Source organism: Sorex araneus, chromosome X (assembly GCF_027595985.1).
Source record: "Sorex araneus isolate mSorAra2 chromosome X, mSorAra2.pri, whole genome shotgun sequence".
NCBI classification, from domain to species: domain Eukaryota; kingdom Metazoa; phylum Chordata; class Mammalia; order Eulipotyphla; family Soricidae; genus Sorex; species Sorex araneus.
The window spans coordinates 216936149-216948589 of NC_073313.1; the positions used below are offsets into that span (position 1 = coordinate 216936149).

At 36.7% G+C, this 12441-nt stretch overlaps 1 protein-coding gene and 1 non-coding gene across 5 annotated transcripts in view; one reads left to right on the forward strand and one right to left on the reverse strand.

Moving 5' to 3' along the window:
• NCKAP1 (NCK associated protein 1) overlaps nt 1-12441 on the reverse strand; it is an 88308-nt gene that overhangs the window by 37264 nt on the left and 38603 nt on the right. For all 4 annotated transcript variants that reach the window (XM_055120146.1, XM_055120145.1, XM_055120144.1 and 1 more), the window contains 7 exons: nt 12194-12331; nt 10825-10873; nt 8291-8447; nt 5219-5275; nt 2387-2483; nt 1958-2064; nt 1025-1157 (listed from right to left, as the gene is read on the reverse strand). In XM_055120146.1, coding sequence (XP_054976121.1) covers nt 1025-1157; nt 1958-2064; nt 2387-2483; nt 5219-5275; nt 8291-8447; nt 10825-10873; nt 12194-12331 — 738 coding nt within the window. The remainder of the gene's footprint in view (nt 1-1024; nt 1158-1957; nt 2065-2386; nt 2484-5218; nt 5276-8290; nt 8448-10824; nt 10874-12193; nt 12332-12441) is intronic.
• LOC129400349 (small nucleolar RNA U3) lies at nt 3072-3275 on the forward strand. Its single transcript, XR_008627606.1, has one exon. It is a non-coding gene; the product is annotated as a small nucleolar RNA U3 (small nucleolar RNA).

Below are 12441 nucleotides of genomic sequence, written 5' to 3' on the forward strand. Positions count from 1 at the left end.
GGCCCAAACATTTGTGATTTTATAAAATTAAACGAAATAAAGAACATTTTTCCTCAGTTTAGTTGAAATAAAAACAAATTTTTATCAAGAGGAAAAAGTATATGTTATGAAAGACAAAAATAAAAAGCTAACTAAAAATCAATAGCAAAAGAATATAAAGTGAATGTAAAATTAGGACACTTAAATTAGAGCATCTAGATGAAATCTTAATGTTCTAGCTGTCCTAAACCCCAGTGTTTCATAAAAGATGACAATACCACTGCGTAGGGAGCCACTGGAATGATCTGGGATATGGTAGTAAGTAGCTCAAATGTAAATGGGGGTTATATTCCGTTCACTTAAAAAAAGGTAGCTATCCAGGAGGACATTGAGTGATTTTTTTATCTTCCAGAAAAGCTGGTGGTAAGACCCAGTTTGGGAACCTCTGCTCTAACACACTATGCAAAAGAATCTATCCTTTAACATTTTCCTTTAACAATTATCAACTGTTACGTCTCCATCAACTCCTCTTTATCTCTTTATCTAACAGCTACTGTACAAATAAGGTCTCCCATCAATTCTTACCTAGCCTACTACAGTTATTATATTTTTTTCTTCTCTGTATCCCACTTCTTCCCTTGGTCCCTAGTAAGCAAACACAGAAACACACACACACACACACACACACACACACACATATATATATATATATATATATATATATATATATACTCCCATCCCAAGGTAATCTTTCTAAAAAGTCAACCTACTCTTTGGCAAAGACCTATGTAATTTCATTACTGTACATTTCTACCCTGAAGACAAACAATCATTGTCTTGTTTGTGCCCACTTAAACATAAGAGCTATCCAAAAAAAAACCTACATAAAAGCTAGATACCAGGTTTACTTCTGTAAGGCCATGATTTATTTCCTCTTGTATCTCCACCACATGGCAAGAGATTTAATTTTATAAATACTTACTGAGCAAATAAATCAGTTACTAGAAAGAAGAGGTGGAAGGACTAAAAGGATAAGAGTTTTTACCTGCACAAGTTCATTGAGAACAACAGCATCGAAGCCAGAAAGGTATTGCACATAATACCTCTGCATTACAGGTCCATATTTCCTTACATGTGCTCTAAGCTCTTCCATGTAAAATATTAATTCAGCAATGTGCCTTTAATTCAAGAAAAATACTTCAATAAATTATTTTTATAAAAATATTCAATGCTGATTATTTATCTAGTATTTTTCATAGGAAAGGAACTACTAAATATTTAATGTCAGTTACTTTATAAGTTGATAGACAAAAATCCAAAATAAAGGTATAATTAAAATAGTTCAGAAATAAAAGAGGATTTGAGGATTAGAAAGAAATTAAAATTAGTCTGCATGCTCATAATTACTTCACTTGTCTATCTCACTCTGAGGAGCTATTCACTAAAATGAGAGGAAGACATCTCAAGTGACATGCTCAGCTGCAACACCACTATGTAAGAATTCTTATTTAAGTATTTGTCTAGGGGCTGGAGCGATAGCACAGCGGGTAGGGCGTTTGCCTTACACGCGGCCGACCCGGGTTCAAATTCCAGCATCCCATATGGTTCCCTGAGCACTGCCAGGAGTAATTCCTGAGTGTAGAACCAGGAGTAACCCCCTGTGCATCGCCGGGTGTGACCCAAAAAGAAAAAAAAAAGTATTTGTCTAATAAATAATTTTGAAGACTAAGTTTCACAGAAAAAAGAAAACAAGAAAACAAACAAGAACTTTACCAACACCTTAGTAACAAGACAGAAGCCCTTATTTTAAGCTACAGTCAACTTTTGCATACAAATTCATAGAATCTAAGAATATAAGTATTTCTTTATTATAAAAGCACGTAAATGTCAAAAACAGTTTTCAGGTAATTTTACTTCAAAGCCCTTATATTTAACAGCCCATGTATCAAAATACATAATTTCAATGGTGCTAACTTACTTATCAATAAAGTCATCTGCACTCTTCTTTGGCATATTATCTGCATGACGAAGTAGCCAAATAATTTCATCACGGGCAAAGGATAATGCCATAAAAACAAAAAGTGCCTAATTGAAAAAACAAACAAACATACATACATACCTTGGTTACTACCATGCAAAAACCGAAAACATAATCACAATCTTTCTCTAAGTAAAATATGATTGATAAGCACTGATAATATCAAGATCAAAAGGGATAATGAGAAGGCATGAAAAGAATCTGAAAGCACATACAAAGGAGAAGAGGCATATAAACAACTGAGGGAGGTATGCTGTATGAGTGTCACGTTGGCACATTCATTTTTGTACTAAGATACTTTTATGTAGCTTTTCACAAACATTTTAGTGAAATTTTATGAAAAAATAATACTTAGGTTTTCTAACTTACCTTTGGACCTAGTAAACCTGGTTGATCAGAGAGGACAGTGGCCAATTCTTTCAGTGCAGACCTTAAAAATTTGCGTCTTTCTCTGTGCATTGAACCACTATAGGTAAAGATAATAACATAATTTAACTGTTTCTACTAAAATTATTACTAACAATTAAAGAACAGCATTTTGGAGCCAATGACTTTTATAAAGATGCCCTACAAAAATCCTTTTATGTCTCTCCTTAAACAAATTTCTGTCATATATTTACATATATTGGTTTGGAGGCCACACCTGGCAATGCTCAGGAGTTACTCCTGGATCTCAGAATTACTCTTAATGGTGCTCTGGGGTACCAGGGATTGAACCTGGGTCAGCCACATGCAAGGCAAACACTACCCACTGGATCATCTCTCCAGCCCTCATGTCCTATTGCCTTTCTTGAACTGCTTTTGTAACAATCTGTTCACTCTGTTCTCTTCATCTATCAAAATCCTATCCAACAGTCAAGACGAACAGACATTTAGGAAGACATTCCCAGGTGTCTACTTCTGAACAATTTTTGCAATTTTAATCACATATTTTTGTTCTTTATTTGGACCACACCTGGTGATGCTCAAGGTTATTCTTGACTCTGCCCTCAGGGATCACGCCTAGCCTGGCAGCTCCGTTTGTTTTCTCCTTGTCTTATAAAAATACTGATAAAAGACTATACTTTCAGGGATGATTTCTGTGGTTCATTACTAAAGAAGTCTCTCTGATCCTATACAGCACCCAAAACTACGAGAAAGAGCCAGAGCATACATAAAGCCAGTTCGAGGTGTGGCTTTCCCAACTGCCTTTTACCAATTATGATCGCTTTTCTCTTCCTTTGGAAGTAGGTGAAGGAGAGAATGCAGTTTGAATAGTTTTGACAAAAAAAATATATACACTGATAGGTCAGATGTTATCTTCACATTACCTAGCCTCAATGGAGAAAATATTCTAAGCAACTATACAAAATAGATATAAGTAAGATATATAGGTAAGTAGTATCTATATGTATTATGTCATACATTAGACTATGCCTAAGTATATAACAATTAGGATGAATTGTAGCACTGTAATCCTATTCATCGATTTGCTCAAGCAGGTACCAGTAACGTCTCCATCGTGAGACTTGTTACTGTTTTTGGCATATAGAATTCGCCATGGGTGGCTTACCAGGTTCTGCCGTGTGATACTCTCGGTAGCTTACCGGGCTCTCTGAGAGGGACAGAGGAATCAAACCAGGTCCAGCTGCAGGCAAGGCAAACGCCCTACCCGCTGTGCTATCGCTCCAGTCCACTACCAAATTATAATTTTATTTTTTGGTTTTGGGGCAAAACCTGGCAGTGCTCAGGGCTTACTTCTGGCTCTGCACTCAGAAATCAGTCCTGGCAGGCTTGAGGGACCATGTGGGATGCTGGGGATCAAATCCAGGTTAGCTGTGAACAAGGCAAATGCCCTACCCATTGTACTATCTCTTTGGCCCCCAAAATTTGAATTATTTTGCGAGAAAATTACAAAGATAACCAAAGATATTTGCTACCCTAGCCTTTACTTTATATGCTGGCTAAATTTTTAGAAGTAGGAATACGGGGCAAACATACACTGAGAAGTAAGCACTATTTTCTTAATATTAGGCACAGCATAAATATGTCAATTTTTATGTAGTAGTACAAAAACAATCACAATCTGCAAAGTATTAATATATAAGCAGAGGGGTACTAAGAAATTTAAAAGATGCCCAAAATTAAAGTTCATAGGGGCTCACCAGGCTTGCATGAAGAAGCCAAAGTACAATCTCTGAAACCACATGGTCAACCAAGCACCTTTCAAAATGTAGCCCCTGAGAACTGACAGGTGTGGCCCAAAAGGCTGTCCTCCTACCTCCCAAAAAAGTTCTTCCTAAAATACTTCTTTAAAGTGTCATCAACACGTTAAGAACATTTAAAATCTGTCTACACTAATTCTAAGACTACCATGTATTAAATATGCCTATCTCGAATCTGGAAAAAACCCGAGTGCCCTAGAACAGATGACTGGTTGAAGAAACTCTGGTACATATATACAATGGAATACTATGCAGCTGTTAGAAAAAATGAGGTCATGACGTTTACATATAAGTGGATCTACATGGAAAGTATCATGCTAAGTGAAATGAGTCAGAAAGAGAGAGACAGACATAGAAAGATTGCACTCATCTGTGGAATATAGAATAATAGACTATAAGACGAACACCCAAGAATAGTAGAAATAAGTACCAGGAGGTTGTCACCATGGCTTAGAGGCTGTTCTCTCATTCTGGGCAACTCAGAGAAGGGAACAGCAAGTAAAATGTGGTTGTTGGTCATGTGGGGGAAAGATGATGTGGGCCAAATATAGACTAGAGACTGAACGCAATGGCCACTCAACACCTTTATTGCAAACCACAACACCTAACCAGAGAGAGAGAACAAAAGGGAATTCCCTGCCATAGTGGCAGGGTGGGGTGGGGGGAGACGGGACTGGGAAGGGGGGGTGGGATGTTGGGTTTACTGGTGGTGGAGAATGGGCACTGGTGAAGGGATGGGTTATCAAACTTTGTAAGGGAGAAACATGAGCACAAAAATGTATAAATCTGTAACTGTACCCTCACGTTGACTCACTAATTAAAAATAAACTATTAATAAAAAATAAATAAATAAATAAATATGCCTATCTAGTTCTCATTGATGAGCAGTCTCCATTTTCTACTACCTCACCTTGAAGATGAATCTGTACCCATTTCAACAAATCGTATGTTGAGAAATTCTTGATAAAGAAGTACCACATATAAAAGAACTACTTACGCATGTGACACAGCTGCCTCCTTGCATTCTCTTATGTCATTAATACGCTTGTTATAGCTATGAGCAAAGAAATTAAAGCCATGTTAATTATAACTTGATAAACAACAAATACTAAAAGTCAATTTTTTTTTTTTGGTTTTTTTTGGGTCACACCCGGTGATGCACAGGAGTTACTCCTGGCTCTTCACTCAGGAATCACCCCTGGCAGTGCTCAGGGGACCATATGGGATGCTGGGATTAGAACCCGGGTCGGCCACGTGCAAGGCGAATGCCCTACCCGCTGTGCTATCGCTCCAGCCCCCTAAAAGTCAATTTTAAATGTCTTATTTTAAGAAAAATGGTCCCCAAACCAGAAGTGCATAGAAAAGGCTAGCCACAACCTCTGATAGCACATTTAAGTCTTGCTAGGAAAGCAAAACTCATATTATGTTACAGGAATAAAGCCAAAAATCAAGCCAACCTTCATAATACAGGTTTTAATTATATTAAACATATATTTCCCTAAGATAGATATTAAAATTATACTTCCAATGTAATAGTGATTTATAAAAGTTAAAATTACGACTTCTAACTTTTTATGCTATCTGCTAAACACAGAGAAGTTCTGAAAGAATACATAATAATGATCAATACTAGCAACCACTTAAGGATGGTTGTTCTGAGAATGGGAATAGGAAATAATGACAACTTAAAATTATTTTAAGGATACAATTATGGATGATTGATTTTTAGGCACCATTAAAATAAATCCATGATTTTCAAACTGAAAAAAGCATTTAAAGAAACAGAACACCAATATATATCAGTTTTAAGGTACCATTTGAAAATAAATGCTAATCATTATTTCATTAATATTGGATATAAAATCTAAAAATTGATAAAATAAAAAGATCTGAAAATTTTTGAAATGTAATATACACATATAAGCGTATCTATCTTCTATAGCATTCTTTGAGTAAATGTGCAATGTCTACCAAGTCTATAATATTTGGGATTTTATTTTAATTACTGTAATAGTCCTAAACTGAAATTGGGTTCATCACTCACAATTTAAAATGAAAATTTCTCCCTTTAAATACAAAATTATCGGGACCAGAGAGATAATACAGTGGGTATGGTGTGTGCCTTGCAGGCAACTGACCAGGTTCAAGCCCCATCATTCCAAATGGTCTCTCAGCACAGCCAAGAGTAATTCCTGAGTGCAGAGCCAGGAATAACCCCTGAGCCCACTGATAGTGGCCCAAAACCCAAAAAATAAATATAAAATTCTTAAAATCATGACAAAAATTATTTCATGATAGTTAAGCTTAACTTGCATCATAAATTCACTTAATGTACATAGCAACTTGGTTTTATATGCCTAGCACTGCACTGTCATACCAATTTGCTCAAGTGGGTACCAGTAATGTCTCCATTGTGGGACTTATTACTGTTTTTGGCATGTTGAATATGCCATGGGTTGCTTGCCAGGCTCTGCCATGCGAGGGGGATACTCTCGATAGTTTGCCAGGCTCTCCGAGAGGAATAGAGGAATCAAACCCAGGTCAGCCACGTGCAAGGCAAATGCCCTACCCGCTGTGCTATCGCTCCAGCCCTAGAAACTATAAAAGTTTCATAATTTCATGATTTTCCGTATCAACTAACTAGAAAATGACAAAGGTCATATGCCATATAATATTCCCATGTGAAAGCAGCATAAGAAATGAAAAGTATACAGGGTATCATTACTGCAGACTACCTGCATGAATGAGAGTATTAGAATTACTGACGGTGACAGAAATAGAAGATTTGTCACTTGAGAGATGAGATGTGGATGAAAGGCGTGGAATTATTACTGACCAATGTAGAAGAAAATATTCTGGAGATGAAAATGTTCTATAACTTGATCTAGATCATCAAGTGTCAGGTTTGTAATTACTGAGCTGCATAGCCAAATTTTATGCATTTTTCTACTTTAAAATTTTATATCAATCAGGGCTGGAGTGATAGCACAGGGGATAGGGCGTTTGCCTTGCAGGTGGCCGACCCGGGTTCGATTCCCAGCATCCCATATGGTCCCCTGAGCATGGCCAGGGGTAATTCCTGAGTGCAGAGCCAGGAGTGACCCCTGAGCATCGCTGGGTGTGACCCAAAAAGCAAAAAAAAAAAAAAAAATTTATATCAAATTACTAAGGGAGGAAGGGAAGATTACTTTAATATTGGCACAAAAAAAAGCAATGCCCAGGATGCGGTACACTAATTCATATCTCAGAGTAATTTTCATACACACCAAAATTTGAGATCTACGAGCTTAAATTACTAGTGCTAAAGTTTTACTTTACCTAAATTTCATCATGACAGTACAAAATTAAGTGTGAAAGAAATTTAGGTTAAGTTTCAGTAATACCTAAAGCTAACAAATCAACATAATTATTTAATAATTATTGAATATAGAGGATCCCAAAATAGTTTAGATGCTCCTAATTCACAAAGTTTTATAATTATTATCAAGTCTGATTTCAAAGTGGCTTTTGTATACTGGCTGTAAAAGAGCCGCAGGAAGAAAGAAATGTGATACTGAAAAATTTTTAGTAAGAAAATTTCGAAGAATTTTTTGCTTTATAGGATATAAGTACTGAGAGTGACTCAGTATAATTTCTTACTCAATAGAAACATTTCCTATTATAGTAGCTTAACATCTATACTCTTTTTTTATTTGATTTTTTTGGGCTTTGGGCCTCTCACAGCAGTGCTCAGTGCTGCGTGCAAGGCAAACAACCTACCCACTATACTATTTCTCTGGCCCCTGTAATTATTTATAATTTAATAAAAATAATTGCATAAACACTTGATACTTCTTTACCTGAAACACTTGTTTTGGAAAGGGCAGAAACACTAGAGCATTTTTATCTGTAATACTGCATAAAAAACACAGAACTACCTATATGAAAACTATTAGACATAACAAGACTAGCATGACAGTACAGGCTATAACTTTTTCCTAGAGATGACACTTTTTCATTCCCAAAACCTAAAAATAAAATGCACTCACTCCCTTTTCCATAAAAAGAAAAAGAAACTGAAACATCATACCCTCGTATGTTCACAAATAAGTCTTCTGCAGCTTTGTGAATATGGAAAACTTCATCCCGGAAAAGAGAGAGGCAAGAGCTACTTTGAAGAGCTAGCTTCCAAAGATTCAGTGCTGTTGCATCAGTATTTAGGATTCCATGGCACAAAATAAAGCCAACTTGAAATAAGAAGAAAAGTACATATAAATATAAAAAAACAAATAAAAGTTATTTCAGTTATAACAGGGGTGTAACTTCAAGATACAGAAAGCAATCAATTATCAAAAAAATTTTTAATTTAAATTTTTATCAGTGAATCACTGTGAGGTACAGTTACAAACTTATGAACTTTCATGTTTGCATTTCAGTCATAAAGTGATCGTTTACATCCCTCCACCAGTGCCCATTCTCCTCCACCAATGTTTCCAGTATCCCTCCCACCACCCCCACCCCACCCTGCCTCTGCAGCAGGGCATTCCCTTTTCTTCTCTCTCCTGTTGGATGTTGTAGTTTGCAACAGAGGTACTGAGCGGCCATCATGTTTGGTCTATAGTCTGCTTTTGGCACGCAGCTTTCAACCCAAGTTGGTCCTCCCAACATCCTCTACTAGGTGTTCCCTTCTCTATCTTAGCTGCCTTTTCCCCCAGCATGTGAGGCCAGTTTCCAAGCTGTGGGGCAGACCTCCTGGTTCTTATCTCTACTACTCTTGGGTGTTAATCGCCCATTCTGCTACTTTATATTCCACAGATGAGTGAGATCTACGTCTGTCTCTCAAAATTTTTAAGAAACATGTATACATATACATAAAAGCTGACAGCAGTTGTTTTATAATAGTTATTTTGTGTATTTTGCAGAATTTATATTTGTTCATACAGTGACACAAGGGTGAAAATTCTGGGTTACTGCAGAAATTATTTTAAAAAATAAATAGACATTCTTTGGAAAAACATATAAACAGAAGTCATGAATACTTTATACAGGAATCATTAGTTGATAAATAAATGAAAAATAAACCTGATCTAGTTTTCTAAATCAGTAGAAGAAATGATAAAGAGTAATAGCATTCCACATGTCCACACCACTAATTTTTACTAACAACTTTTTACATATGTGTTAATCTGTTCAGAAAAGACAAGAGATAGTATCCTTCTTTTACAGTTGAAGAAATTAAAGTTCAGAGGTTAGCATAACTTTTACTATCAAGGTATCAGAGCTAGACTTAGGCGCAAGTATTTTCCCTGAGCTTAATATTCTTTTGCTTTATTACTGCTCTAGTTTATGAATTCAAATATCTTTTACTTTAATACTAAACATATATGACATTTGTTAATGTCCTTTTTAGCTCTCTATAAAAGGTCATAAAACCTCATCTGAGAAAATCATTAAAGATTTACTCAATGCCTGCTGTAGACAAAGTACTGGTGAGCCAGTTCCAAACCAATCTATACATTGTGAAATTTTCCTCTAATTGTCCATAGTCACTTTCATCTTCAAAATCCTGAATCAGGAGCTGGATACACAGTATAGCAGGCAAGATGCTTGCCTTTCATGTGGCCAGACCCAGTTTGATCCTGGTAACGCATGCAATTCCCCTGAGCACCAGGAGGAATGAACCTCGAGCAGAGAGCCAGGAATAAGTCCTGAGCACAGATGAGTATGGCTCAAACCAAAATAAATAAATAAATAGAAGTGAGGTCTAAAAGTGACTAAAACTCCTGTGTTTTCTGCTGAAACTCTGGGGCACCCCCAGAGGGTAGGATGGGCTGAGTCCTTGCCCTGCCAAAACCCTGGCAGCTGCACCCACACACCACAGCCACCCCCATACAAACCATACAAATGGCCTAACTTCAATGCAATCTCTGTAGACGTCAAACTGACGTAAAATTCCAAGTACACTGATTTTCGGGCTGAAAATTCTGGGGTTTTCTCTGAGTAAAGTGCATAGTCACCTTCCACCCCAGTACTGCTGTAAGTCCCAGTAGCCACCCCTACATCCCACATACTCAGTCATGTAAACAACTGCTCAATTCACAACTATCTTGGAAGAGATGCATGCCAAGCCACTGAAACCTATTACCCCAGTTGTACAAATTCTGGACTTTCTGGAGTGCTCGACATACACAGCCATATCACACCTCCAAATTCTACAACTCTGACAGCCCAGTAGAAGCACACCAAATCAAATGGGAAAGTAGAATAAAAGCCAACTAAGCTCAATAAGCAAGAACAGTAATAGCACAGACTGTTTAACTAGCAACAAACAGCTTAGAAAATCCTCAGATAATAACCCCACTGTGAGACACAACAATTTTCTTTTACTGAAGAATTTTTCGATAATTCCATTAGTCACTTTGTTGTAACAAGGAATATAAAATAAATTATTTTGTGCCTATTATGGGGGCAAGTTGAAGGGTATTTGGGAAAGTAGGAACAATAATGGATGGAAAGTCACACTGTTGGTGGGATTGGTGTTGGAACACTGAATGCCTGAACCAACTGTAATAAAGCCACTTTGTAAACCATGGTGATTAAAGGTTAAAAAAAAGTCTTACTTACAGATAATCCATTTTTCCATTGCATCCAAAGAGAGATATTCACAAGGCATCTTAAAAACAGAAAATATATAAACTGTGGTTAAAAGAAATCCTCAAGATATATTCCATATTGAGTCACTCTCTTCAGAATTCTTAATACTCAATTCTTGGCTCAAATACAACAACAAAACAACAAACCTGAAAAATTAGATAAAACTTTGCAACCTACAGTAAGGGAATAAAAAAGTTAATTGTAACAGTCTGAGACTCAATCTACAGAATTTTGTTAAGGGAAGCAGAGGGCCTACAGGTAGATGTAGAGACAGTGGTATGGAGACACTGACACCCAGATGGTTAGTACAGTGGTGGAACAGTATGCCTGAAACACTGCTGTTAATAGTTTATAAATCATGATACCAAATAAAAACTGGAGTTGAAAATTTTTTTGAAATCTCTAACCTTGCAGTTTACAGAAACTAATGGAGAATGGTGCAATTTTCCCATTGACCAAACCTCTTCTTAAAAATGCAGTTGCATGTGGGGACTTGACTCAAGTGGTCTTTCATATTCCAGGCCCTGGTTCAGTCCCCTGCACCTCACGCTCTTACTGCTGTGTACTGCTGTGCATAAGCTAGGTCCCTTGTCCAGCACCAGAGTGTGGCTCCCCACTCCAAACAGTGCTAAAATCAATTCCAAAAGTTGAAATTAAAAATGCTCACTAAACTGTCTTTCTGAAAATGACAGTCCAAATTCTCAAGTCTATTGAAGTTAGTAATATTCCAAAGGAAAAAAAATTCTAGCTAAAATGTATTTATGGAAGCTGAAGAGAGAGCAAAGCGGTTAGGCCGGTTCAAATCTCCAGCACCACATAAAGTCCCCAAGCACAGCCAGGGGCCACTCCTAAGCACCACTAGCTGTGGCCCAAATCTGCCACTTCCCGCCCCACCAATTAATGTACATGGGTGCTCACTATCACACCAAATTCACCATGTGTGGCTAAATTCTCCATATGTACAGTATCTATCATCATATATGCAAAAAAAACCCCTAAAAATATAACAACATAAGAAAGCTTTTCTTGAGTTAGTAAGACTTGGGAGAACTTTATCTATTCTCTTATCCATAACAGTTATCTTCTAAACTTTTTACTATTTATGACAGTTTAGATATATTCTAAACTTTTAAACTTTAAAAGAAAATATATTCTTTTAATTAACAGCATCAGAAGTCAGCAATTTAAAAAAAATTAAATAGAATGACAACTATAGGCATTTTTACAATAAACTACTAATAAGCAAAATAGATCAGAAAGAAGACATCAGCAGCACAGTTAATTTTTTAAAAAATAGCAACTCTATTTTCATTCAAAAAGACAAAAGATAACGCCATACAGTGTCAGACTGTGCAGGATTCAGCATTGTACTGGGCGCACTGATGAGACTCAGCAGTTGAGCATTTCTCCACTGATCAGCTGAAAGATTCCTTCGAGGATACACCATCTGAAGGGAAATTAGTGCATCTGAAAGAGACTGAATAAAAGAGGAAAGAAAGAGTTAAGGAATAAAAACACGTTTTTGCCTTTCCAATTAACTGTTTTGCGGCCACACCAGCAGTGCTTAGGGTCTTGGCACAGGATTAC